The following is a 23,140-nucleotide window of genomic DNA, read 5'->3' on the forward strand; positions in this document are numbered from 1 at the left end:
TAACTACTAAAGTTTGAACTAACTCAAAGTCTGTTGTTCATCAGACTCAGTTTTAAAAGTAAAATGTTTTTACTGTTCTTTGCGATAAATTGTTTTCACACCTATTCACCCCCTCTAGGTGTTCATACTAATACTAACAATTGGTATCAAAGCATGTGTGCTTAAATTTTGAAGTGTTTTACTTTTAAGCTAAAAGATCCTCTATGGCTAGTATTTTGGCTTTAGGTTTGGTTGAAGGTTAGAGCAACACCAGACCTCCTTACTTCGATGGAAATGAATACAATGTTTGGAAGAAGAAGATGAAGGCTTTTCTCAGATCCAGAGATCCTCTAGAGTGGGATGTTGTAGAAAAAGGAATTAATCCTAAAGTTGCATTAGCCTCAGACTGAGGAAAAGAAGTCATTGATGCTAATGAAGCAACACGAGCTGAATTTACCAAGAAACAAGCTCTTGATGCTAAAGCAATCTATTTTTTATACTGTGCTTTATCTCCTACCGAGTATAACCAGATTTCTTCTTGTGAAATAGCTAAAGAAGTTTGGGACAGATTGCATGTAACCTATGAAGGAACTGACCATGTGAAGGAAACCAAAATAAACATTTTGCTCAGACAGTATGAAGCCTGGAGAATCAATTACTGATATGTTTAGTCGATTTATAGATATTGTAAATGGCTTGGCTTATCAAGGTCAACCAATCTCAGGACCAATGAAAGTCAATAGGTTGCTGCGTGGGCTTTCAAAAGACTGGAATCATGTGAAGACTTCAATTAGAGAAACTCAGATAATCATGCCTCTATCAGTTGACAAACTAATAGGCACGCTTCAATCATACGAAGTGGAACAAATAAATGGTGAAGAAGATCCTAAAGGTGAGAAGTCAATTGCTTTAAAATCTAACATTGATTCTGATGATATAAACTTAGATGATGATATGGACGACAAAGAGCTGGCACTTATGATCAAGAAATTCAAAAAGTTGAATAGAAAGGGAAGAAGTTTCAACAGGAAGAAACAGAGCACGCAAAATTTCCAGAAGAGATCAACTGAGGACAATGAAACTAGCAAATATGTAATATGTTTCAAATGCAAGAAAATGGGGCATATCTGACCTAACTGTCCTCTGTTGAAGAAGAAGAAATGAAAAACTGAGGAGTACAAGAAGACACTCAAAGCTGAAACTTGGAGTGATACCGAGTGTGAGGAAAGCGGAGAAGAATATGCCAACATATGTCTAATGGCTTATTCCGATTCAGACTCAGAATCAGAAACAGGCTCTGATTCATATTCGAACAATGAAATTAAGGTTAGTGATTCAATAATTCCTATCAGTGTCTCTAAATACATAGATGAACTTTATCTCAGTCTCAAATCCTCTCTTAAAATGATTTCTGAACTAAAAAGGGAGAATTCTAAGCTCGAGACAATAGGAAGTTTCTTGGAAAAAAAAAATTGAAAGTCCGAAAACAAGTTTTGACATTTTGAAAGAAAATTCTGATTCTCTTTCAAAGGAAAACACCTTTTTGAAAAATGATATTTCAAATTTAACAAAAACAATTTCGAAAGGATCCGAGAAACTAGAGAAAATTATTTAATCTCAAATACCCTATTTTAACAAATCTGGTTTGGGTATGACTTCAGAAACTGTTCCATTAATTGATTTTCCTAAAGTAAATGAGAGAATCAAACAAAGAGCTACAAAGGCTTTTTACAAAACTCATTTTCAAAATTTTTTTGTAAAACCTGTTGGTCGAAGTGCACTCGAGATGTTCAAAGTGTAATAGCTTAGAACATTTCGAGAAAGAATGTCCCAAGGTTTGGAGACCAATTAAGAAGGACTGAACTAAGACTGTTTTTAATACTAACCCTCCTGAACCCAAAAAAATCTAGTTACTAAAGAAAGTTTGAATTTCTCTTTTGATCGCAAGTCACTATCAAAAGAAAGATCAAATGGTATTTAGATAGTGGCTGTTCGAAGCATATGACAGGAGACTCAAGCTGCTTTATAAAGCTTGTTAGACTGAATGGAGGAAAAGTATCTTTTGGAGGAAACATCAAAGGAAAGATCGTAGGGTGTGGAATTGTGAAGATTGGAAGCCTAACTATCAACAATGTTTCCTTGGTGGAAGGATTGAACTATAATCTACTGAGCATAAGTCAGCTTTGCGATACTGATTTCAAAATAAATTTCCAAGAAGGCATTTGTTTTGGAACGAGTCAAGACTTCTCTCAATCTTTCACTGGGCGAAGGCATGGTAATATTTATCTTCTGGATGTAAACCTAGAAAGTTCTCAGTGTCTTATTTCTATTCAAGATGAAGCAAGTCTCTAGCATCGAAAGCTTGGTCATGTCAACTTAAAGCAAATTGCCAAGATTTTTTCTAAGAAGCTTGTTCGAGGACTTCCAAATCTGGCTTACTAGAAGAATGAGTTGTGCACTCCTTATGTTATGGGAAAACAAGTTAAAAGCTCCTTTAAATCTGTGAATCAAGTCTCTACCAATCGAGCTCTGTAGCTTCTACATATGGACCTTTTTGGTCAAACTAGAACTCAAAGTATTTGTGGAAAGAAGTATTGTCTAGTAATCGTGGATGATTACTCTCGCTTCACTTGGGTCTACTTTTTGGCAAGTAAGTTTAAAACCTTCTCATATTTCTCAAAGTTTGCCAAGAATGTTCGGAATGAAAAGGGTTTTGCTATTTCGAGCATACGAATTGACCATAGAGGTAAGTTTGAAAATCAGGACTTTGCTAAGTTCTGTGATGAATCTGGTTTTCAGCATGTTTTCTCTTCTCCATACACTTCAGAACAAGATGGAGTTGTGGAAAGAAAGAATAGATCTTTACAGGAGATGGCCAGAACTCTTTTAATAGAGAGCAAAATATCTTCTAGATTTTGGGCAGAAGCAGTTTCAACTACTTGCTACTTTATCAACAGAGTATTTTTTAGGCCTATTCTAAAGAAAACTCCTTATGAAGTATATAAAGGAAAGAAGCCGAATGTTTCCTATTTTCATGTCTTTTGTTGCAAATGTTTTATTCTAAAGAATGGAAATGATCGACTTGGAAAGTTCGAAGCCAAGTCAGATGAAGGAATTTTCCTTGGCTATTTGACTTCAAGCAAAGCTTATAGAGTCTTTAACAAAAAGACTCAATCTGTTAAAGAATCAATGAACGTTAAGTTTCAAGATTATGTGGAAAATCTACCAGACCAGACTCAGCCTGAAAAGTCTAAACCTACTTCAGACTTTACAAAGTCTATTTCCCCTGAAGAGGTTCAGACTTTTGGAAAACATCAACAAGCGAGAACAAGAAGATTCAACAAGCGTAGAGGATCAACCAACTCTCAAACCAAGCAGCAACTGAAAGCACAAGTCAAGTCATCCCAAAGAACTCATCATTGGTAACATCGATGAAGGAGTTCACACCAGATCCAAAAGAAGAGAAGAGTCCAAGTACTCTAGCACTTGTTTCTGAAATAGAACCAAAATGTGTAGATGAAGCCTTGTCTAATGAAAGCTGGATAGAAGCTATATAGGAAGAACTTAGACAGTTTAGCATCAACGATGTATGTGAACTAATTCCAAAACCCAAAGGCAAATCCATCGTTTGAACAAAATGGGTTTTCAGGAACAGGATGAACGAAAATGGCAAAGTGGTCAGAAACAAAGCAAGACTCGTGGCAAAAGGATATACTCAAGAAAAATGGATAGACTATGATGAGACTTATGCACCGGTAGTAAGGTTAGAAGCAATTAGATTATTACTTGCTTTTGCTTGTTATAAAAATTTCAGGTTGTTCCAGATGGATGTCAAAAGTGCATTCCTAAATGGATTTATACAAGAAGAAGTCTATGTGGAACAACCACCAGGATTTGAAGATCCAAGAAAGCCAGACTCAGTCTACAGACTGGAAAATGCTTTGTATGGACTCAAGCAAGCACCTCGAGCTTGGTATGAGAGGTTGAGTAAGTTTCTAATTCATAATCATTTTGAAAAAGGAAAGGTTGATACTACCCTATTTATAAAGAAAGAAGGAAAAGATTTTCTATTGGTACAAATTTATGTAGATGATATTATTTTTGGTTCTCCTAACGAAAGTCTTTGTAAGAAATTTTCAAAGTCTACGCAAGAAGAATTTGAGATGAGCATGATGGGTGAATTAACTTTCTTTCTGGGATTGCAAGTGAGACAATCAAAGAATGATATATTCATTCACCAAGAAAAATATGCCAAAGATCTCATCAAGAAATTTGGGTTGGAGAATTGCAAGAAAACAGAGACTCCAATGTCAAATTCTTCGAAACTGGACAAGGATGGAGATGGAAAGAAAATAGATCAGAAGTTATACAGAAGCATGATCGGTTCACTTCTTTGCCTAACTGCTTCTAGACCTGATATTTTATTTAGTGTTTGTATGCGTGCTAGATTTCAGTCTGACCTAAGAAAATCTCATTTATGTGCTGTAAAACGTATTATTAAATATGTTGCGACTTGTCCAAAGCCGGGTCCGTGGTATCCAAAAGAATAAGACTTTACTCTTCTTGGATATTCAGACGCTGATTTAGCAAGTTGTAAAGTCGATAGAAAGAGCACATCTGGCACTTGTCAACTGCTGGGAAATATGTTGGTATCTTGATTCTCAAGGAAGCAAAGTACTGTGGCACTCTTAACTGCAGAAGCGGAGTATGTTGCTCTAGAAGCCATTGCTCTCAAATCCTATGGATAAGAAAAAATTAAGAGACTTTGGGATTGAAAAATAATGTATCGAGATTAAATGTGACAACACCGGTGGTATTAATCTCACCAAGAACCCAATTCTTCATTCGAGGGCTAAACACATAGAAAATCGACATCATTTTATCATAAATCATGTCCAAAATGGAGAAATTATGATTTAGTTCATTGACTCAAAGAATCAGCTAGCAGACATCTTCATAAAGCATCTGGAGAAAAATCTATTTGAGTCTATTCGCATTAAACTAAATATTATTTCTATTTCGGAGTAAAGTCGAAGTGGCCAAACTTAGACTTTCCAGACGCTACTTCAGTAAAGTCTCGAATCCAGGTATTTTATTTTTGGAATGAAAAGGTATGGTTATTCGAATCGTTGTTTGCCTATTTTATTTTTGGAAGTTATCTCTTTTTGAATTTTTGAATTTTTGGCAATTTTATTATCAGTTATTTCAAAAGGCGGTTTTATTTTTCCCGGTGATGTTTCGATTTTCCTTGTGACTTTTCATTTTCTTTATATACACTCTAGTATTTCTTGCGAAGCACTTTTTCAAACCCTAGAATACAGACACTCTACTTTCTCGTTTCTACTCTCTTGTTTTTACTCTCAAGTTTGTTCCGCAAGTTTCCATCTTTTTTCACTCGAATCAATCTGAGAAATCCTCCAAGCCTGTAATAATGTCTTTCCAAAGAAAATCCTCCCGGATTGCTAACCAAGGACCTCGAGGCATGCTAGAAGGACAAACTCATTTCGATCTTACTAAGGAAGACTCTCCACAGCACCCTCCACAACACTCTACACTGGATGTTTCGCGCCTGCCTCTAGAAGAGGAGGTTATATAAGACGCCGAACCTTTCAAAGCCTCAAGACCTCAAGTTCATTATAAGCTTTACTCTCATTTGAAGCGGGGTGGTATTCCCATGATATTTATAGATGAGTTCTTGAGAGAAAAAGGTTACAAAAATGAGACCCTGTTCTTAAGAAGGATGGAAGAGTTAGGAATTGCACCTAAAGGATCGGCAGACAATGCCTTTCTGAATTTTCCTGCAGATCCTAAGTTTGGTTCGAATCATCCTGAGAACAAGGATGATGATGATAAATTTTATTCTAATTTTCAACCAAGAATGGGTGTTGCTGCAAATGTTCCTGGAGATAGAACATAATTGTTTTGTTCTAAGGAACACAAGAAGGTTTACTCGTAGATGTTGAAGAGAGGGGTGATGAACCCTCGTACTGTTGATTTTGATTTCCTAGATTCTATCAGGCTTAACTTGAGGGAGAAGTTAGCCTTACTTCAACTGGAGAATTTTTGTTCTGAGACAACAATTGCTTATCCTGAGTTGACTGCTTATTTCTATTCGAACCTTTCTTTTCTTGACCAAAATCATATTACATTTACTGTGTATGACAAAGACTATGTGGTGGATGTGGACACATTGGCTGATATTATTGGGGTTGAAAGGAGTGGTTTCCAACCAATAAATATATCTTTTGGTCAAGCAATGAGATTCCTTGTCAAAGACAAACTACTCAAAAGTGGTATCACTTATTCCAGACTGTCAGCCTTAAACATTATGTTGCACAAAGTGGTCATTAACTGCATCAGACCAAAGGCCTTATCGAAAACTGATGTTTCCAAGTTCGAAGCTCGGCTCATGTTTGCTATTCTCAATGGGATGAAGTTTTCACTCCCACACACTATCCTGATGCACATGCATGGAACGGTTGTGAAGGACAAGGGACAGTTGCCCTATTCAACGCTGATTACAAAATTGTTCAGACACTTTCAGATCATATTTCCCACCTCTCTTTGCTCTAGAACTGTTGCTCCTATGGTTATAGGACTGAAAATGATTTCAAAGATGAGGCTGAAAGACCTGAATAAGATTATTGAGCGCATGAAGAAGGAGTCCTCCAACAAAACCAAAGTAGATTCTGCTTCAAGGAAGAGAAAATGCAAGGAAATTACAAGTGAACCCGTCAAGAAGAGAAGATCTCTCATCTTGTAGGACGAAGAAGAGGATGATGATAATCTTACCATTTCTGCACTTGCCTTGAAGAATCTTCAAGATTTTGTTGATTCTTAGCATCAAGAAGGAAGAGGAAGAGCATAAGCAGAGCTAGAAGGAGAAGAAGGAAGAGCAGAAGAAAGAAGAGAAGAGGAAAGAAGAGAAGAAGAAGGAAGAGATGAAGAAGGAAGAGGACATGTGGATGAATCTTATGAGACAACCATTTTCATATCTTTATCTGCAGATTCTGAAGCAACTTGGAGTGGTCAAATTGGAGTACGAACAGAGGAAGCACCCCATTCTCAAAAGGAGAAGAATCAAGAAGAAGAAATCCTGTCTCCACCTGTAGGCACACAAACAAGGGAAGTTGATGAGCAAACAGGGACTTCTCCTCTTTTTATGAGTGGTGGTATCAGTTGGTCTCTAGCACACCCTGAAGATGTCTATGTTTCTCATTTTCCTAAAGCAGATATTGAAGAATCCACACCAAGTCATGGGACTAGACAAGTTGATGTTCTCTTATTTCTACACTCTCCACGAACTCATTTCGCTGAGGCCAGTGCGCAAACCGAACCCACTGCTAATTATCCAAGGATGATCGAGTTTCTTTTAGAAGTAAAGGCTCAGCAATATGCTTTGGAGATTGAAATTCAGAAACTCCATACTGCGTTGAGATCCTCCTCAGACTTTCACACTGAAAAGGTACAGTCCTTAGATACTCAAGTACAGACTCTGAATCAGCAAGTATCTCAGACTGTTGTCCAGAATCAAGTCGAGCATGAACAGACTCGTCAGCTTATCAAGACTATGTAGAATCAAGTCGAGAATGTTCATCTCCAGTGCCAGAAGCTTGAGGAAACAGTGCAGCCAATGGGGGATTTCCAGCTTGTTTGACTTCCCAAACAACCTTGATTCTTTCTATACTCTCTCTATTTTAACCTTCTCTGCTTTTGCTGTTGACAAAAGGGGGAGAATTTGTAGATTTTAAACTTATTTTGAACTTTTTGCAGATCTTAAGTTTGTTTGTTTTGAACATTTTCTAACATTTTCTGCAGAACTTCTTGTAGTAGTAATGGTTATGGAGGTGGATGTGATTGTTTAAATCTTGATATATGTTTAATGTTTTCAAGATTAACGTGTTTTTTGTGGTTGCAGAATCGATGTTATCCAGATCCTCAACTAACTATTTTATAAGATATCATGTCCTGCTAAGAGTTGTTTTGCAGGTTATAAATTTCTAAATCTACAGGGCAGTTTTGTCACCATCAAAAAGAGGGAGATTGTTGGAGAAAACTCTTTTGTTATTTTGAAGATGACAAAACTTATCCAAAGTCTATTATGAAGAATTCCAGACTTTTGTGTCAAAGTCGGCCCACTCTGTCAAATTCCGCATCGAACGAAGATAAATTTTAAAGACTTTTCTAGATAAGAGATTTTCTATCTTTCTTAAAGGGATTGGTTCATATGGATTATATATAGTCTTTTGGTTAGACATATCACCTACGAGATTGGATATCTTTATTGGAATCAATTTGGATACACCAAATCTTTTTGAAGGGCAAGCGTTTTTGGTAAGAATCTACTTATGGAAACCAAGATCCTGATTGTATGGGCGAACAAGATTGACGGGCTTTCATCACAAATCATCAAATGGCTCAAGATCTCCTTGATTGATTATGTCCAACAGGTTGATTGGAAGAATTCCTTTGGAAAGTACCAACGGTCAAGAAGGCATGAAGGAATATTTAAGGAGGACTTTTCAGTTGTTCAATAGTTTGCGTGAAAGAAAAATTTCAAAGTCTGAAGCTTCCCAGTATCTTGTTACTTCTTACTCTGTGCTCTAAACTATACTCAAAAGAGAGAAAATCATAGTGTGACTTCATGAGAGAGCAGTAGACACTCTTCATTGTGAATTTGAGATCACAAGTTTGTAAAATCTCTTTTGATTCATAGTGGAATCCAGTCAGAAGGTTGTCAGCGTGGAAGAGTGGACGTGGGCTTGATCTAAGCCGAATCACTATAAATTTTGTGTTCTTATTCTATTCCCTAAACTCCTTTATTTTGTTCGTAGGCATATTTAACTGCTAAAGTCTGAACTAGCTCAAAGTCTTTGCGAGAAATTGTTTTCACATCTATTCACCCCCTTCTAGGTATTCATACTAGCTTTAACACTATATACGCACCATACAAAACTTACCTCGCCTCAACACGTCCCTGCATGTTAGCGCATCACATATGCCATTATACATACGACAAGTATAATTAATAACCAGAACACTGGATTTTCATCCTCCAAATATTCACATGGGTCCCGATTATAAGGTAAAACTGTTATGACACGTCCATACCATGCCACACAATTTTGCCCTATAATCAGGCGCAAACTATCACAACCATTCAAACATGTTCCAGTTTTTACGACCCATCGGCCACGGCTAACTCGAAAGTTCGCGGTCATCCAGCGTCACTAGGCATCGTCCCACCCCATCGGGCATGACATTATCCTGCGTACTCATATGCATCAGGATAGCATTCCATAAAGGAGTATCAATCCGGCCTCAACCGCCACTCGGCATCGTATTGACGTGAGGGCATCCAAACTTAATCAGGCATCGTCCCGCATATGTATATGCATTAGGACGGGTTCATTACCCCGTATATTCATACGCATCAAGATATTTAGGTGATCACACGAGCACACCATCACTCAAGTCCGTTATTATCTTCCTCATTAGCCAAGAACACCAAAATCCCTTTTCAAATAATAAACCTTGCAACCCTTTTTTTTTGTTCAAAACATTCCGAAATAAATTCGTATGCAGTCACATACTCAAAATCAATCCGTCAAACTTTGCACACTTCTACTATAAAACCTCCTTGTTTTATTGAGCAAATAAAATTTGGCGTCCAAACCCGACACCTCATTTATTTTCTATTTTCTTTTCCAACCACCCCTTGTTTTGAAACTAAACTTGGGTTTCCATTTTTTTTCTTTAAAACTTTTGGAAAGAAATTCGTAGATGATCTCGTACTCAAAATTAATCCGTCAAAATTTGCACACACCTAGTTTAAACCCTCATTGTTTTATTTAGTAAATAAGTTTTGGTGTCCAAACCCGACACCTCATTGTTTTTCTATTTAAAAGCTTATAAAGCCATCTTTTGACGTAAAAATCGGAACCAACATAAAAAAACCAATCTCATAATATCACGCATAATTTCTCAGCATTCCAAACATCAACTAAATCACAAAATATACATTTTCCAGCAAGCAAGACACCAAGAACAACCACAAAACCACAACCGGCCCTAACCGACTGAAACCGGGTCCACTTGCATGTCTCCAAGATTAATTCCATAAATATAATCAAAAAAGTTCAGAAAATTATAAAATTTAAATATGCTATAAAGGACACTTAAACAAACACTTTTCATGAAGACACCTTGACCCAGATTTTTCTAAAATAAGAGCAGTAATTCACCCAAATTGTTACCAAAACTGTGTCTGTGTCCAGAAATTTTGTTTTCCAAAATCAGTTTGGTTTTAGGTCTAAAACTTGTCCGTTTGCTCTGAAATTTGACTATGTTAAACGTCAAGATGTGAGGAAAAACTTTTGTGAAGAAACTCTTTCAAAAATCGAACCCTAAGAGTTGATAAAAATCATTTAAACACCGGAAGGTCACTAGTTCCAGCACAAATCGAGATTTTGCTTTGCATGAAACGAAGCTAAAATCTTGACTAAAATATATGTCATAAATGAAGATATTTAGAACATTTTTCAAGCAGGAAGCAACCTCAAAATCGCAGCACATTTTAACTCACGAAAATGACAAACAGCGAGTGTTCAGTAAACTGCGATTAATTAAGCTAATCCAACTTAATTAACTTAACCATGATTAATTAACCTAACAATGGTTAACTAACCCAACCATGGTTAACTAACCTAACCAAGGTAAACTAACATAACCATGCTTGATTAACACTAATCCATCTTAGTACTAATCTAATCATAATTATCATTAATCTAAACACCCCTTAAGCGCAATTAACAGCCTAATCAATGATTAGGGAATTAACATAATAGATTAGGACGCCAGTGGGCTCACAGCGACGGCAACACGACGGCGGCGAAAACCCGAGACTACCGTGTCTCGAACGAAGGCTCAACAGTGGCTGAAATCAACCCTACGAGGCTCGGCCAAGGAAGCTCGGATTGGGCTGTCTCGGTGGTTGCTGTGGCATGAAGATGGGCGGTTTGATGGGAGCTAAGCTGCTGGCTGTGACTTGGCTGGACGGTGGACTGGGCGGGTGGAGCGGGGGCTACAGGCGTGGAGGTGGTGGCTGCTCGTTGGTGAGGCGGTGAAGTCTCGGTGGATGGTGGGCTGCTGGTGGACGTGAGGTGGTGTGGCGGAGCAGCTGAAGAAGATGGTGTTGAAGAGGAATTGAAGAAGGTGGTGCTGGCGGTGCTTGGAGTGGAGGCGTTCATGGGGCTACAGCTGGTGTGAGGAAGGGGATGGCGTATGGGGGATGGCGGCTGTGGATGATGAAGATGTGGTGAGTAATGGAGGCGCTGATGTGAGGAGCGATTGTCACGTCCCGATCCTCCAAGCACGTACCCATCCCTGCTTGGTCGATATAATAGCGATGTCCTAGGACGCATCACCGACCCATTCAATTTAATACGCAGGCGAAAGCAATTAATAAATTCCCAGACAACAACAAGATGGGATAGAAAAGTATGGCCCATTTTTCTTTAAAATACATTTTTATAAACACAGGTTTATACATGAAAGCCTACAAAAAGGGATCGGCTTTCAAAAAAAGAGAATTGTCCTATGACTAACTAGTCAAACAAGTTCACCGATTCTTCGGGCTTCACATTCTAAACTCCGGGCTTCGAGTCCTCCACCGTTGTCAACTAGGGACCTGAAAATATTATCCCACAACGAGGTGAGACGACATCTCAGCAAGTTTAACCCCCTAAGACCTGACTAGGAAGAAAATACGCCTAAAGGGCTGCCTAAGCACAATGCGAGTTAGAAGGCTTATTGTGGCATCCAAAATTTTAGACGACCCTCAAATATGCAACGGCCACGCTTTCTTTTATCTATTGGACCGACCAACCATGCAACAAGAGAAGTCTTTTGACTTTGGTCGATTGATGGAATTCGGCCATGCATGAGGAACATGCGTGCCGAATTTAAGAATAAAATTTTGAGAAGTTGGACCGTGCATGAGGACCATGCATGTCTTTTCTTTGTGCAATTTGGCAAGTCAGGAAATGAAATATTATCACCATGCCGCTCTGTCGAATTCTTTCTCCACGCGAGAACTTCGGTTATGTACTTGTACATGAAGTAAATTGATTAAGGGAATATTCATTGATTTCTATGAAAACCAAAAGGCCTCATATTTGTGCAGAAATTTAAGGGCTTATCTGTGGAGAATTTGGGCCTTTTAATTAGGACCTTTCAGCCACAAATTTGCAGGCCCAAAAAGCTCAAGAAGCCTCCTTAATTGTCGACAAAGCAAGTCAACAATTCTCAATTTTCTTCCTAAGTGTTGACTGAGAGGAGCCCAGCAACTGCCACGTTGCTTCCTATTCGGCTGCCAGCAAGAGCTTCAAGACCTGGCATGCGAAGGACACGTTCCACCCAACTACCGCTCATCTAATTAACCACCGAAAATCCCCCCTTCGTTGACTGGTTTTTAGCAAAACCAGCGGCTAATCTACTCGTGTAAGTGAGCTAAAGAGAGTGACCGAGCGAGCGAGTGAGAGAGAGAGTGAGCGATTGAGAGGGGGCCGTGAGCGAGAGAAGAGCGAGCAGCGAGCAGATGCACGGCGTGAGTAAGGAGGAGGTCACCCTTCCATCGAACACGAGCTGCCGCCGTCGACGCCGCTTGTCTTCGCCGCCGTTGAGCCGCGCCCGAGACCCACGAGCCCTTTGTTTTGCTTGCTGATTGAGCTTAGGAGTGAGGCAAGTAGAGTCCTAAAACCTACCCTTTGCTTGCTGTGTGATGTGTGTGTAGAAGTGGTGAATTTTGGTTGTGGTGGAAGTGATGAAATTTCGGAGCTTTGGGGAGAGATTTGTTGGCCTAGCATGCTGTTTCTGGAAAAACCAGTCCGACCCTTCATGAGTTTGTGAGCTGCATGTGACTTTTTAGTTGGAATCTTGTTTTGATCTCTTCATGAAAGTTGTAGAGAACATCTTGAGAAATAACATACTAAAATTTTAGATAAAACTGACAAATATTTCTTAGTGAAACGATTTTCCTTTGGAGAAATTAGATCTGGAATTTGTTGTGCTGACCTTCAGTGATTTCGTGGACTGTAAAGTAGTTTTCTTGTGGAAATATCACTTTTATTTCTTAATGAAAGATGTAGAGAACTTCTTGAGACAAAACATATAAAAAATTTAGAGGAAATGAACAAAAATAGGTCGGTGAAATCGTTGTCCTTTGAAGAAACTGGATCTGGGAAAGTGCTACTTCGACCTAGTATGATTCTGTGATTTTTATAAAATCATTCAGTTAAAATTCGATCGTGTGTCCTTAATAAAAGTTGTAAGTAGTATTCTGAGGAATAAAATACCGAAAATTTAGAAGAAACGAACATATGTAGGTCGCTAAAACGAGTTTCCTTTGAAAGAAGATAATCTGGAAAAAACGACACCGAGAACAGGAGAAATTAATCGCCTATATCTATTAATATAGAACGATTTGGGTTTCGATTTCTTCACGAGATATTTACCTTGAGGACTTTTCTATAACATATAAAAATTTCAGAATTTTTGGAGTTCATTTGGATATTTAATTTAAATTACTTCCGAAACTGTGCAAGTTGAAGTGTTGAAATATTGAAAACTGTGATGCATGGACCGTACTGTTTTGTGTGAGATTCTTTTGGTATGGTGTGTTTCATGAGATATCTGCCTTTAGGTCTCGTCTATAATGTATCAAGTTTTCAAAATTTATTAATACCATTTACTAATTTTTCTAGAGTTTTAACTAAAGGAGTGTATTCTGTTTTATCTGAAAATCGATGCGTTGTCAAAAATAAATGGATTTTTCCCATGAGATGTAATGTTTTGAGCGGTTGATTTTGCTGCATATGTGATGATATATGGTATGTTATATGGCATCAAAACTGGTTGAGACTCTTGATATTGATGCATCAAATGCCATGTTGAAATTGAGATACATGTGTGAATATAAATTGAGATAATAACAGGACTGTCAGAGGTGTGAACCAACGATGCCTCGGGAGTTTCGAGATGCCTGGAGTGTGTGTGCCGGATGCTCGGAGTGTGTGTCAGATGTCTTTGGGAGTTTCGGGATGCCCAGAGGTGTGTGCCGGAAGCCTCGGAGGTGTGTGCCGGGGGGGATACCTCGTGATGCTAGTTGGGATACGAGATGCCCGAAGTGTGTGTGCCAGATGCCCAGAGGTGTGTGCCGGAGGTTCCTCACGATGCCAGGTTGGATGCGAGCGATAAATTGTGGGATGCAAACATTGGTCCCTGGATGAAAAATAATGAGATCCTTGTGAAAGATAAATACTAAAATTGAATCATGTGCATGGGTATATGCATATGGCATGATGCATGATCTGCTTATGAAAGTGAATTGATGATATTTGACATTGAGAATGCGATCATGAAGGCATGTATGGACCTCATGGTGATGTATGCTTGATAGCATGGATGATATGAATCATGGTGGTATATGCATGATGGCATGGCAAGATATGCATAACTGCATGTTAATATATGCACGACTGCATGGTGATGTATACTTGATAGCATGAATGATATGTGCTTTACTCGTGATATCTTGATTGTCTTGCTTGTTGCATTGTGTAGTTTGGTGGATCTTTACTGCTGAGTGGTTGTACTCACCCCGTTTGGGGACTAACATTTCAGACTAGATAAGATACCTTTGCTGCCACTGCCACCGGTAGATGGATCAAGTGGTTGGATATGACCGTGAGGAGGAGGATAGCAAAGGAAGGAACTTTTGGACGCCAACACTGATCGATGGACTTTAAGTATACGACTGTTGGAGGAGATGTCGGTCATCTTTTGAAGTATAGCCGAGTATAGAAGACTATGGCATTTTGATGTACCGATGAATGATGTCCATCTGGTTTAAGTAAATAAAAGTGTTCGGCTTTTACCTAAAAATGTTTAGTAGGTGTGCATCGTTTTCTGAATATAAGGAAGGGAGTTGATGGATGTGCTTCCACCATATAAATTGCGCAGGGACCGATCTAAAAGATGTAAACCCCCAGGATTGATAGACCTTCAGGTCAAGCAAGAGAATGGTAATCGAACTGTGGCGACCCTAATGGTTTGGGGGCCGTCGAGGGGTGCCACACTTATCTTGGCCTTAGTCCCTTCCTGCAAGTCAATATAATAAGCAATTCATCGAATCACATCATCACATCAAATCAAAAAATCAGATTGAATCATCGATCAATCGACCTAACCGATTCCAAGACAACAGGACCATCACATGATCATTTCAATCACTCAACTCGACACTAAATCACAGCTCGGTGGGCACGGCCTACTAAATCTTCGGTGGTGGATTATGGCCCAGTGAGCACAATCGATTCCAAGCTCGGTGGTAGATTACGGCCCGATGAGCACAACCAATTTTTAGTTCGGTGGTAGATTACGGCCCGATGGGCACAACCGATTCCAAGTGTAGTGGTTGACTTGATCTAATTCATAACCTCATGCCCAACAACCTTCCATAGCCGTCTTATTACGACTACAAACCATCACACGATTAATTACCTATGGCCAAGGACATGGCATTCCACTCTTGAATCCCTCAAATAACAAAGCATCTTGGCCAAATTCCCTCATATTAAGGGTACCCGATAAAAATAATCGTGTGTGGGTACACGGTCGGCCTCAACCAAAAATATAATATTTTTACTTTCAAAATTCCCACCATTTATATAATCGATAAAAAAAAACATTTTTGGCGTTGAAAATCGACGCCCGGTAATTTTCTAATTAAATACTGAAAATAAATAAATTTAGGAATAATTTCCCAAATTCACAAATCACACACAATCAACACAAAATAGAACTCAATTAAATAAACAAATCACACCAAATCAACATAAAATTCCAGTCACCGGCTACCCCGGTCTAATTTTGGAAAATAAATAAATAAATAAATAATTATGTAAATTAATTATTAAATGCAAATAATGCAACTTAGGCCTGTAAAGCCTAATTAAAAGCCGAGACGAGCCCGAAAAATTTTCGAACCACTCTAGATAAATACTAGAGCTTGTCTAGGCCCTAATTGCACTAAACTATGCACCTAACATGCATCGATAGTTAACTAATTCACTAATCCATTCTAATTATACCTAATCCAAGCTTAGTCTAAACTAATCAACCCTTAAACGTCAGTAAGCGAGGATTAATGAGTTAAACTCACTTGTTTAATGATCCGCTCGGATCAAAATGATGGGGATGCGGCGAGGCTCGGGAAACTCCAAGGCGGGTGAGCCTTTCGGGGACGAGAAAGCCTCCAAAACGGGCCAAATAGTGGGCTGGAAACCCACTATCTTCAGTCATTGATTTGGGCAAAGAGAAGCTGGGCCGATGCTGGCTTGGGGCCGAAACGGGCAGGGACGGCTGAATCGGGTCTAGGCAGGGCTGGATGACACTTCACGGCGGCGGAGGGAGCTCCGGTGGTGATGGAATGAGCTCGAGCAACTCCGGGAATCACCTAGGCTCACGGCTGAAGCAGAAGGACGGCCAAGGAAGACGGAAATTTTTAGTGCAAATAACCTGTGGTCGATTTTCTTCGAGCCACAATGAATCCATTCGACACATTGGCGACTCTCGGTGGTCATGAAAATCTCAAGATTTCGATTACGGACACAGGGTATCGAAACGACAGAAAAATCAGTCTAGTGCTGGTCGACGAGAATTTTGTAATTTAGTGGAATTACCCACGTTTAGCAACACGTCTCAGTCAAACCGACCTATTTTTGATCCCTGATCGATTTTTAACTTTGCCGTAATGACCTCTAAAGATGAGCACGGTCAAGTAGCTGATTCATGGTCGAATTCTCAAGTCTATTGCATTAAAATTCCTTATTGGCTTTCCCAGATAGTTTAGTTATCTCGAGAGTGATCAACTCGAGAACAGCCCTATAGGTGCGTCGATGAAAGGCCTGATTAATTTAATTGAAAGCAGAACTGAAAAATCCAAGATGTCACAACTCTTCCCCTTTTATAAAAATTTTATCCTCGAAATTTAAACCATTACAATACTTAAGCAAAAAGACGGGGCTACAAACGTCTCATCAACTCTTCAATCTCCAAGTTGCTCCTTCAATACCATGGTGTTGCCAGATCACTTTGACCAATGGAAAGATCTTTGTACGCGAAACTTGCTCTTTTTGATCCACAACTTGAACTGGGCTTTCAATGTATGACACTCGATCATCCACGTCCAATTCTTCAAAATTAAGCACGTGGGTCGGGTCAGGCTCGTACTTCCTCAACATCGACACGTGAAAGACATCATACACTTGCGCCAGTCTCGGTGGCAACACGGGACGATATGCTAGGGTCCCGATTCTCTCTAGAATTTCAAATGGACCTATGTACCTCGGACTTAATTTTCCTTTCTTGCCAAAGCGTGAAGTACCCCTCATTGGTGACACCTTCAGAAAAATGTGATCACCAACTTGGAATTCCAATGGCCTCCAGCGCTTATCTGCCTAACTTTTCTCTCTACTTTGGGCAGTCTTTAATATGTTTTTGATCACTGCAATGGCATCTACTAACTACTGAACTAACTTTGGGCCTGTTATCTTTCTCTCCCCAACTTCGTCCTAACACATGGGTGTTCTGCATGATCTGCCATACAACGCTTCAAAAGTAGCCATCTGAATGCTCTGTTGATAACTATTGTTGTAGGCAAGCTCAACCAAATGAAGCTGTTCTTCCTAATTTCCCTTAAAATCTAGCACACAAGCTCACAACATGTTCTCGAGGGTTTGAATTGTCCTCTCAGACTGACCATCCGTCTAAGGATGATATGCCGTACTATACTGCAACTTGGTTCATAAAGCAGTCTACAAACATTTCCAAAATGCAGCTGTAAACCTCGGGTCTCGATCTGAAGTTATTGTCACCGACACTCCATGCAAACGAACTACCTAACACACGTACAACTCTGCATGTCTATCCAAACTGAGGTCATTTCGTACTGCAATGAAGTGAGCCGACTTTGTCAGTCCGTCGACCACTATCCAAATGGAATCATTACCTCTTTGACTCATCGGTTGGCCGATCATGAAATCCATCGTGATATGCTCCCATTTCTACTCTGGGATTTCGAGAGGTTATAAAAGTCATCCCGGCTTGCAATGCTGAGCCTTTATTTGCTGACACATCAAACACTTGGCGACATGCTTGGCGATATCCGCCTTCATACCAGACCACCAATAGTGTTGACGCAGATTCTGATACATCTTTGTACTCCTCGGATGAATGCTGTAACTGCTACGATGAGCTTCGGATAAAATATCCTCTTTAAGCTCTACATCGTCAGGTATAACCAATCGTCCTCGGAACCTCAATATTCCATCATCAGAAATCTGAAAGTCAGCTTTTCTCTTATCTGTGTTCTCTTGTAGAATCTTCTGAACATCTGGGTCTATCGGTTGGAGTAATTTGATCCAATTTGGATATTCGGTTCAATTCTGAGAGTGGCCATAAGATTCAAAAGATGGCCTACCTCAAATTTGAATACCGAATCTCGAGCTCTCTCGATTAGATTCCACTCCTTAACCAACATATGAGCAACTGAAGACTTTCAACTCATAGCCTCGGCGACCTTATTCGCCTTTCCGGAGTGATACAAGATATCACAATCATAGTCCTTCAGTAGTTCCATCCATCGACACTGTCTCATATTCAACTCCTTCTGAAAGAATAGATACTTGAGACTTTGATAGTTCGTGAAGATCTGGAATCTTTCTCTGCACAAATAGTGTCTCCAAACCTTTAGGACGAAAATAATTGCCGCGAGTTCTAAGTTATGCGTCGAGTAATTCAATTCATAAGGTCTCAACTAATAGGAGGCGTATGCAACAACTCGGCCATGCTGCATCAGCATGCAACCCAATCCTCTGAATGACGCATCATTATAGATCTCATATCCTCCAGGACCAAATGGAATGGTCAGCATAGGTGCGGTAGTCAGCTTCCGCTTCAACTCTTGGAAACTACACTTGAACTTGTCTGTCCACATAATTTTTTCTTCTTTCTTCAGGAGTCTCGTTAATGGCGACGCTAATGCTGAGAATCCTTCCACAAACCTTCTGTAATAACCTACCAAACCCAGAAAAGTTTTGATCTCTATCATCGTAGTCGATCTTGGCCAGTTGATCAATGCTTCAATCTTGCTCGAGTCCACGGAGATTCCTTTGCCTAAAATCACGTGGCCTAAGAAAGCAACACGAGTCAACCAAAACTTGCACTTACTGAACTTGGAGTACAACTGATGAACTCTCAGAGTCTGCAGTACCAGCCTCAGATGACTCTTATGCTCTCATCACTTCTCGAATACACCTGAATATCATCAATGAAAACGATCACAAACTGATCTAAATATTCCTTGAACACTCGGTTCATCAGATCCATGAAGGCAGCTAGAGCATTCGTCAACCCAAATGGCATTACAGTAAACTCTTAATGACCATATTGAGTACGAAATGCTGACTTTGAAATGTCCTTCTTCCAGATCCTCAGCTGATGATATCCTGTCCTCAAGTCGATCTTCGAAAATATCGACGCTCCTTGCAACTGATCAAACAAGTCATCAATCATTGCAACTGATCAAACAAGTCATTGATCTTCGGGAGTGGATACTTGTTCTTAATCGTCACCTGATTGAGTTGACGAGAGTCGATACACAAGCGCAACGAACCATCTTTCTTCTTCACGAACAGAATCGATGCTCCCCAAGGTGATGCATTAGGATGTATGAATCCCTTATCCAACAAATCCTGCATCTGCACCTTTAGTTCATTCAACTTATATAACGCCATCCGGTAAGGAGCCTTAGAGATTGGCTCTGTCCCGAGTGCTAGCTCAATCATGAACTCGATTTCCCTCTTTGGCGGTAACCCTAGCAATTCCTTCGGGAAAAGATCTGGAACCACGGTGATGTCTTCGATCTTCAGCTCATCAACTGTCGTATCTACAATAGTTGCTAGGTAACCTTAACAACCCTCATCTAACAAATGGGTTGCCTCTGGCGACGAGATCAAAGTAATCGAGGGTCCTCCTCAATTCACGACAAACTCGAAGCTCTCACCCTCTAACGGGTCAAACTGAATCGCTTTACGATAGCAGTCCATCTTAGCTCGTTGCTTGGTAAGTCAGTCCATGCCAATTATCAAATCAAAGTCATACATGGCTAGAACTAACAAGTCTATTTTTCCCTCTTGCTCACCAATCGCTAACTTGCAACTAGAACAACCCAATGCAGACAACACCTTATCCTTTAACGGTGTAAATATGCTAACCACTAACTCCAGCAACTCAGGACTTAATCCTATCAGCTTAACAAATTGCTCAACAATAAAAGAATGAGTTGCGCTAGGGTTGAACAAAGCATAAGCAACATGGTTGTTCAGCGAAACAGTACTTGTGATCACGTTAGGTGCATCCTCAGCCTGACCTCTGGTGATGGCGTAAACTGTTCCTTGAGCCGGGGGTTTGAGCTGTCCACCCTGTGGTGCGTTCTGTGGCACATATCCTCTCATCTGACCCAATGGTGGTGGCGGCGGTAACTGCTGCGGTCTCCCTTGTCTCCTGGGACAAAACCTGGCTATGTGACCCGACTGGCCACACCCATAACATGTACCCAACCTAGATTGGCATGGGGCTGATCCGTGTCGCCTCCCACACGAGCGACACACGCCATTTTGGCTAGACCCTGCCTTTCCAATTCCACCCTTCCTATTAGGTGGGACTTGGAATCTCCCTCCATTCATGGGCATCTTCCCATGTCGAATCCCTTCTTTACTCGATCTGAACCACGATCCAGATGCGGTGGCTCTCTCATTCTAATCTCTCTCGATCATCTGGACCCACTCATACAGGTCATTGTAATTCCTCAGATTGAGTAGAATCAGTGGACTTCTCAGTTCTGGCCTAAGTCCATCCCGGAATCTCCTAACTCGGTTCACTGGATTCTCCACCAATTCAGGAGTATACTGCGATAGTTCCGCGAACTTCGCCTCGTACTAATCTACAGTCATGGAGCCTTGGCGAAGGCACTAAAACTCTGCCATCTTTATCTCTTTGGCAATCTCAGAAAAATATTTACCGTTGAAGGCCTCAACGAAGGCGTTCCACTTTGGGGCTACACCTTCAGGAAATAATGCTCCTTGGGTGGTTCTCCACCAAGTACTCACAACTCCCTCTAGCTGGTAGGCTGTGAGGACGACCTTTTCAGTCTTAGTGCAAATCAATAGTGCAAAGGTCTTCTCCAGTCCTTGGATCCACAGAGCAGCAGCTTCGGGGTCTCTTGCCCCAGTGAACTTCGGTGGATTTAATTTCAAAAACTGTTCCACCAGTTTATGAATCGGTCTTCCGGCGACCACGTTCCCTGGCGGAACCTTAGCAGGTGCGACGGCAAGTGCAGCAGCAACAATAGCATTAGCAGCGGCAGTAGCGGCGGCTGCAACGTCGGCGGTAAAAGTGGTAGCTTGGTTCTAGGCTTGTTGCCCTATCATCTCTCTCATAGCATCCAATGCTTACGTGATCCCAATAGTTCCTGGATCACCTCAAGCTATTATCCTAACATCAATAGGAGGTGGAGCTACTCCACTAGCGCTAGCTTGTGTTGTCGCTTTATCTCTGCCTCCTTAGGTACCGACTCTTGTCGGCGTCCTACCCCAAGTCACAGGTCTGACCATTCTCTTACTAGAAGTCCTCTAATCCTGATCACTCATAAGGTAGTCTACCTACAAAACCTGTTCCCAATTCTAAGCAGAATTAGAAACTGAGTGATCCAAACAACAAACAATTCTACAAATCAGCTATCACAGACATGTATCAGCATGAATTAAAGGCCATTCTTACTACTATCCCATAAACCATCGCACATTATCACTCAAATCCTAAACCATGCTCTAATACCACTAAACGGGGATGTCACATCCTGATCCTCCGAGCACGTGCCCATCTCTGCTTAGTCGATATAATAGCGATGTCCGAGGACGCATCGCCGACCCATTTAATTTAATATGCATGCGGAAGCAATTAATAAATCCCTAGACAACAATAAGATGAGATAGAAAAGTAGGGCCCATTTTTCTTTAAAATACCTTTTTATAAACACACAAGTTTATACACGGAAGTCTACAAAAAGAGATCGGCTTTCAACAAAAGAGAATAGTCCTATGACTAACTAGTCAAACAAGTTCGCCGATTCTTCGGGCTTCACCTTCTAAACTCCAGGCTTCGGGCCCTCCACTGCTATCAACTAAGGATTTGAAAATGTTATCCCACAACGGGGTGAGATGACATCTCAGCAAGTTCAACCTCCTAAGACCCGACTAGGAAGAAAATACGCCCAAAGGGCTGCCTAAGCACAACGTGAGTCAGATGGCTTACCTTGGCCTCAATCCCTTCCTACAAATCAATACAATAAGCAATTCATCGAATCACATCATCACATCAAATCAAGAAATCAAATCGAATCATCAATCAATTGACCTAGTCGATTCCAAAACCACAGGACCATCACACGGTCATTTCAATCACTCAACTTCGACACTAAATTACGGCTTAGTGGGCACGGCCTACTAAATCTTCGGCGGTGGATTACATCCCAGTGGGCATAACCGATTCTAAGCTCGGTGGTAGATTACAACTCGATGGGCACAACGATTCCAAGTTTGATGGTAGATTACGGCTCGATGGGCACAACTGATTCCAAGTTCAGTGGTTGACTTGATCTAACTCATAACCTCATGCACAACAATCTTCCATAGCCGTCTTATTACGACTACAAACCATCACACGATTAATTACCTTTGGCCAAGGACGTGGCAATCCACTCTTGAATCCCTCAATTAACAAAGCATCTTGGCCAAATTCCCTCATATTAAGGGTACCCGATAAAAATAATCGTGTGTGGGTACACGGTCGGCCTCAGCCAAAAATATAATATTTTTACTTTCAAAATTCCCACAATTTATATAATCGATAAAAAAACAAAATAAAAAACATTGTTGGTGTTGTAAACCGACGCCCGATAATTTTCTAATTAAATACTGAAAATAAATAAATTTAGGAATAATTTCCCAAATTCACAAATCACACACAATCAACACAAAAT

General features: G+C 40.3%; 1 protein-coding gene across 1 annotated transcript; it reads right to left on the minus strand.

Annotated features, from left to right (window-relative positions):
* Positions 1-21,071: 21,071 nt before the first annotated feature.
* On the minus strand, positions 21,072-21,713 carry LOC120291773. Its single transcript, XM_039309503.1, has 2 exons — positions 21,671-21,713; positions 21,072-21,475 (listed from the first exon to the last, which is right to left on the minus strand). Exons 1-2 carry the CDS (start codon positions 21,711-21,713, stop codon positions 21,072-21,074), a joined length of 447 nt encoding a protein of 148 aa, XP_039165437.1.
* Between the last annotated feature and the right edge of the window lie 1,427 nt (positions 21,714-23,140).

The sequence above is a fragment of the Eucalyptus grandis genome, chromosome 3 (genome assembly GCF_016545825.1).
Source record: "Eucalyptus grandis isolate ANBG69807.140 chromosome 3, ASM1654582v1, whole genome shotgun sequence".
In the NCBI taxonomy this organism is placed as follows: Eukaryota; Viridiplantae; Streptophyta; class Magnoliopsida; order Myrtales; family Myrtaceae; genus Eucalyptus; species Eucalyptus grandis.